Raw genomic sequence first — 5923 nt, forward strand, 5'->3', positions numbered from 1 at the left:
CGCTGTTTTCTCCGCAGGCTGCGGGGCGCCCTGAGCCGCGGCGACTGGTACAAGACCAAGGAGATCCTGCTCAAGGGGGTGGACTGGATCCTCAACGAGATCAAGGCGTCGGGGCTGCGGGGCCGCGGCGGGGCCGGTTTCCCCACCGGCCTCAAGTGGAGCTTCATGAACAAGCCCCCCGACGGCAGGTGAGGCCGGGCCGGGCTGCCCCGTCCCGGCGGGGAAGGGGGCCGAGGCCTGGAGGGGCACCGGCGAGGAGAGGGGCACGTGACGGCGTCTCCCTCGCAGGCCCAAGTACCTGGTCGTGAACGCGGACGAGGGGGAGCCGGGCACTTGCAAGGACCGCGAGATCATGCGGCATGACCCGCACAAGCTGGTGGAGGGTTGCCTGGTGGCAGGGCGAGCCATGGGCGCCCGGGCCGCCTATATCTACATCCGCGGCGAGTTCTATAACGAAGCCTCCAACCTGCAGGTGAGCAGTGGGCCTCAGCGGCGGGCAGCAGGCACCAGCGGGGAGCACCCCACTGACCATCTCGTCCACAGGTGGCCATCAGAGAGGCCTACGAGGCCGGGCTGCTGGGGCAGGACGCCTGCGGCTCAGGCTATGCTTTCGACGTGTTCGTGGTGCGCGGCGCTGGGGCCTACATCTGCGGGGAGGAGACGGCCCTGATCGAATCCATTGAGGGCAAGCAGGGCAAGCCACGCCTGAAGCCGCCCTTCCCTGCAGATGTGGGTATGTCCCCAGCCCCATTCCCCTACCTCTGCCCTGAGAGCTAGCGAGCGTGGGATGTTTCTCCTTGCTCCCACGGCACCACGGAGGCCTCCTTCAGCTCTCAGCATCATCTACCCATTCCTAGGCAAATGGTGCCAGCTGAGAGAAAAGGGGCTGGAGGAAATGACCATGACCATGGCCAGAAATGGTTGTCCTCGGGCAGTTGTCCTGCTGCTTGAGGCTCTGCTGCAGCAGGAACGGAGCGGCTGATGCGTTCTGAGTAGATGCAGCCTTTGTGAGCTTCTACTGCTTCCAGGTGTGTTTGGGTGTCCCACCACGGTGGCCAACGTGGAGACGGTGGCAGTGTCCCCCACCATCTGCCGGCGGGGAGGGGCCTGGTTTGCTAGCTTCGGGCGCGAGCGCAACTCTGGCAYGAAGCTCTTCAATATCTCCGGCCATGTCAACAACCCATGCACGGTGGAGGAGGAGATGTCGGTGCCCCTGAAGGAGCTCATTGAGAAGCACGCAGGTAAGATGCAACGGGCAGGCCTGCGGAGGGGCACAGGGCTGGCTCTCAGCTGGCCTCAGCGCATCCCCTTCTCTGCCAGGGGGTGTCCGCGGGGGTTGGGACAATCTGCTGGCTGTGATCCCGGGAGGCTCCTCCACACCGCTCCTCCCCAAATCGGTGTGTGAGACTGTGCTGATGGACTTCGATTCCCTGGTGCAGGCGCAGAGCGGGCTTGGCACAGCTGCTGTCATTGTCATGGACAAATCGGTAAGGGCCAATTTCCCTCCCTGGTCCCCCGCGTGCCCCAGCAGGGCCGGGAAAGGCGCTCAGCGTCTGCTCCTTCCTCCCCTAGACTGACATCGTTAAAGCTATCGCCCGCCTCATTGAGTTTTACAAGCACGAGAGCTGCGGGCAGTGCACCCCGTGCCGAGAAGGTGAGCACGGGGCCATGCCGGGTGGCAAGGCCACGGGGCAGTGGCTGCGCCCCAGGGTCATCACAGCTTTTATTTCTCCACAGGCGTTGACTGGATGAACAAAGTCATGGCACGGTTCGTGCAGGGCAACGCCCAGGTAGCAGAGATCGACGCGCTGTGGGAGATCAGCAAGCAGATCGAGGGCCATACCATCTGCGCGCTGGGTGACGGGGCTGCCTGGCCCGTGCAGGTAAGGGATTTGGGCCCGGGAGCAAGATGTTGGGGGACAGCGGGGGACATCCTGCCTGGCTGACCCCATCCGCTCGTTCGTTCTACACAGGGCCTCATCCGTCACTTCCGCCCAGAGCTGGAGGAGAGGATGCGACGCTATGAGGAGGCCAAAGCTCGAGTGGCAGCAGCCTAAGGACAAAGTGGCACAGACTGGGAGGAGTCCAGGCTGGGTTCCCTCTGGAGCATCCCTGCCCGCAGGCAGACAGGACCACTGACACCCGTGGCCCTGCCTTTTCCTGCTAGTGGGCATTTGTCGTGTGTGAGTGGCTCCCTGCAGCCATTCGTGGGGTAGTGGGACTCTACTCCTTCACTGGTGGGTTCCTCAATAAACCCTGCTGTGCTCACAGGCTCTTTTCTTTCTGCAAATAGAGGCTGCAGTTGTAAAATCATGGCAGCATTGGTGGGAAGGGACTGCCGGGGGCTCTTGGTCCAGCCTTGCCTTGGAGTAGGACCACCCCAGCCCTGAATCAGGGTGGCCGTGGCTTTGCCTGGCTACAGTTTGGAAACCCTCAGGCTCTCCATGCAAATCTGGGCTCTCTGCACCCTGACCCAGGGCTGCACAGCCCTCCTGGGGAAGGAGTTTATCCTGAAGTTCATCCTGAAACTCCCAGGCTGTAACTCATGGCTGTAGCCCCAACTGCAGCAGCTGTTGCTCCCACAAAGTTGGGCTCCATTGCTTTTATCATGGAACATGAGCTGCCATCCGCAAGTGCTGCCTAATGGCTCCAGCGCTCGCTCCAACCTTCCTCTGCCTGGACGCAGCGAGCGGCAGTGCAGCCTGCTGCTGGCAGGGCGGGTACACGTGCCTGGTTGACCTGGGCTGCCCTAAGACCTCGCAGGTGCTCTTGCCCATCTGCCTCATGCTGGCGTTGGCAGAGGGTTGCCATGAGGGAGCCAGAGCTGCTGCTGGTCACGCTGTTGGCTCTCCGTGCTTCTCTTGTTTCCAGCCATTTGACTACCGAATATCTTACGGAGGAGCTCCCTTTTTGAAGAAACAAGTGAAATGTTGCTAAAGCTTTTCCAGAGCAGTTTAAAGCTGGCTGGCTGGGTTTTTCTTTAAACAGGAGGTGTCTTTCACACGTTTTTTTATTAAAACACTTGGTCACAGCCTTCCTCTACACCCACCTCTATTGCCTCTTCCTGGTATTTAGCTGGTGTGTGCTAATTCTGGTCCCAGGTAATTCCCACCAAGGTGCCTAGACCAGCAGTCACTGCTCTGTGGCTCAGTGCCATTCTCCCTTCCTTGGGGTCAGCTATTCCCATGCTTGCTGAAAGCAGCAATGGTGGAAGCTGAGCACTGTCAGCCTCCAGGGCCTCTGTAACTGCTTGGGGTCTCTCCTGCTGGTGTTGCTGATTGGAGCGTTTCTCCAGCTGACCCTACAGCCAGATCTTCATGGGGGACCTTCCCCAAGGCTGTAGTGAGCTGTCTTTTCTTCCCTCCATAGACCCACCCCAGTTTTGTTTTCACCCCACTCTCAAGAAAACCTTTGAGATGCCCTGTGCTGGTCTAGTGGCTACTTTGAGGAAGAAAACGTTAAAAAAAAAAAAAAAAAATCAGGATTCAAAAGTGAAGGAAAGGGTAAAGTAAGAAAGAGGTGAGAGGCTCATGACTTGCCGTGGGTCGTGGGGTAGCAACAAGCAGCAGGGGTATAAAAATCTTGCACGGCTGCATGTTCTTCCCTGGGCCCCTGACACAAGCAGCTCCCCGCAAACTCCCCCTGGGTGTCACGCCAGGGTTGCTCTCCCCTGTACTAATGACAGGAGAGACCCCACCACCACCACCACCTTGGTCTGAGAGCTGAGCTCGCTGCTCCCCCGCGGTGCTGGTGCAGAAGGCCCCCACGCTTCAAGATTTGGAGGCTGTGATGCAAGTGGTTTAAAACACTGTACTTTAATTTGCTCAATCACAAGGTGGGACATCAACCACGGGCGCAGGACCACTCGAGCCCCGTGGGAAAGGGCTGGCAGCACCGCGGACGGGGGGACAGTGGCGCCGGCTCCCGGGCTGCCCCAGTTTCCCAGCAGCATCCTCCTGCCAATCAGGAGTGTGTGGCCAGAGTGTCCTAGAGGCGCCCAAAGGGCCCGGAGGAATAAAACAGCAGCACAGACAGGACACTCGGAAAGGTCTGGGTGTACAGGCTCTGCATCAACCGCCACCGTCCCACATCCCAGGCCCGCGAGTGCTTTGCAAAGCCCACCGTCACCAAGGGGACCCAGAACCATGTCCCCTCCCTCTGTCTCCCGAAAGAGAGTCAGGACCAAGCCCTCCCTGCTGACAGAGGGTGGCCGGGGGGGGGTTGGGAGCTCAGCGGTCACCAGTCACCCGTGTCTTCCTGCGGTAGAGGTCAGGCGCCAGCAGCTCCAGCGTCAGCTCGGTGATGATGGCCGTGAGCCCCCACACCTTGTAGGGCCCGTTGAGGAAGACGGGCAGCGTGTAGCTGTAGCGGCCCTTGGAGCGGAAGTGGGTGTAGCCCTGGTTCTCCGCCTGCAGCAGGTGAGCCAAGGGGACGGTGAAGACCTCCTCAACCTGGGCACAGAGACACGTAGGAGATGGTTGCGCTTGCCTCGCCCAGGGCCTCCTCCTTGCAGTGGACCCCACACAGGCCAGCTGTCAAGTTTGGGTCTGTGGCTACCAGGGGCTGGGAAGGGATCTGAAACGGCTTTCCCAGGAGAGAGCTCAGAAATGGGGAGGTCCCTCATCCCACTGCCACCCAGGGGAAACGTTTCTGGGTCCCAGAGAGACTGACTGGGAGGGCTAGAAGCTGGCTGGAAAGACGTTCAGTGGTGGGGTGGCCAGCAGGGAGGGGGGACCGGGAGGGCAGAAGAGCCCCTCTGCGGGCAGCACACACACGTCTGCGCAGTGCCAAGGAGAGCCCTGAGCAAGCAGAGCCACGAGGGGCGGCACGGGACGAGGGCCGGCATGGCGTCACCCACCTCCTGGGGGTTGGGCGTCAGGGTCACATCCTCCAAGGGCCCCAGGTTCGCAAGGACGGGAGCCACCATCATTCCCCGCTGGAAGGAAGCACAACGGGACAGCAGCAATGACGGGGGGGGTGCCAAACCCTCTCCCCAAGATGCCACTCTGCTGGCCGAGGGCCCTCCCACACCCGTCTGGTACCAGCACCAGGTCCCCAGTACCCCAGCCCCCTGTCCCTGTAATCCTGCATCCTAGTCTCCGACACCCCCATCTCCCACCCCATGTCCCCATCACCCTCACCCCATCCCCAAACACCCATGTCCCTGTCACCTGCGCCCCACCCCTCAACACCCATCAGCCATGTCCCTGCCACCCAACACCCCGGCCCCAGACACCCCATCCTGTGTCCGCGCGCGGTGCCCCATGTCCCTGCCACCCCAGTCCCAGACACCCCTGTGCCCCATGTCCCTCTTGCTTTGTCCCCAGTCCCTCATTCCCTGTTGCCCTGTCCCCAGATACCCCATGGCCCTGGCGCTCCTGCTGCCCTGTCCCCAGGCACYCCATATCCTGTGTCTCTGCCACCCCACCCCCAGGCACCTCATGTCTGTGGTGTTTCTGTCACCTTGTCCCCAAACACCCCATATCCCTGTCACCCCATCCCCAGACACCTTGTGACCCTGTCCTCTCATCCCCAGACACCTCTGCACTCCATAACCTGTCATACCATCCCCAGACACCCCATGTCCATGGTGTCCCCGTCACCTTGACCCCAGACACCCCGTGTCCCTGTCACTTTGTCCCAAGACCCCTGCCTGTGTCCCTGTCACCTTGACCTGACACCCCATGTCCCTGTCACCCCATCCCCAGACACCCCTGCCTGTGTCCCTATCACCTTGTTCCCAGACACCCTGTGTCCATGGTGTCCCTGTCACCTTGTCCCAAGACACCCCTGCCTGTGTCCCTGTCACCCTGTCCCCAGACCCCCCATGTCCATGGTGTCCCTGTCACCCCGTGTCCCTGCGCCCAGGCCCCCAGACACCCCGTGTCCATAGTGTCCCTGTCACATTGTCCCCAGACACCCC

The 5923-nt window shown here is 61.2% G+C and overlaps 2 protein-coding genes across 2 annotated transcripts; one reads left to right on the top strand and one right to left on the bottom strand.

Moving 5' to 3' along the window:
- Window positions 1-6: 6 nt before the first annotated feature.
- Window positions 7-2270, top strand: NDUFV1 (NADH:ubiquinone oxidoreductase core subunit V1; the record flags this gene model as incomplete). The annotated part of the gene is made up of 8 exons (XM_026071963.1): window positions 7-188; window positions 289-472; window positions 544-733; window positions 1029-1241; window positions 1321-1487; window positions 1573-1654; window positions 1738-1883; window positions 1974-2270. Coding segments are annotated over 8 exons (1248 nt in total), but the record flags the coding sequence as incomplete, so codon positions are not given.
- A 1526-nt stretch (window positions 2271-3796) lies between these two features.
- On the bottom strand, window positions 3797-5589 carry NUDT8 (nudix hydrolase 8). Its single transcript, XM_026071850.1, has 3 exons — window positions 5566-5589; window positions 4859-5092; window positions 3797-4451 (listed from the first exon to the last, which is right to left on the bottom strand). The coding sequence occupies exons 1-3, from the start codon at window positions 5587-5589 to the stop codon at window positions 4230-4232; spliced, it is 480 nt and encodes a 159-aa protein (XP_025927635.1). The 3' UTR covers window positions 3797-4229.
- Between the last annotated feature and the right edge of the window lie 334 nt (window positions 5590-5923).

The sequence above is a fragment of the Apteryx rowi genome, unplaced genomic scaffold, assembly GCF_003343035.1.
Source record: "Apteryx rowi isolate R43461 unplaced genomic scaffold, aptRow1 scaffold_1088, whole genome shotgun sequence".
Classification (NCBI taxonomy): domain Eukaryota; kingdom Metazoa; phylum Chordata; class Aves; order Apterygiformes; family Apterygidae; genus Apteryx; species Apteryx rowi.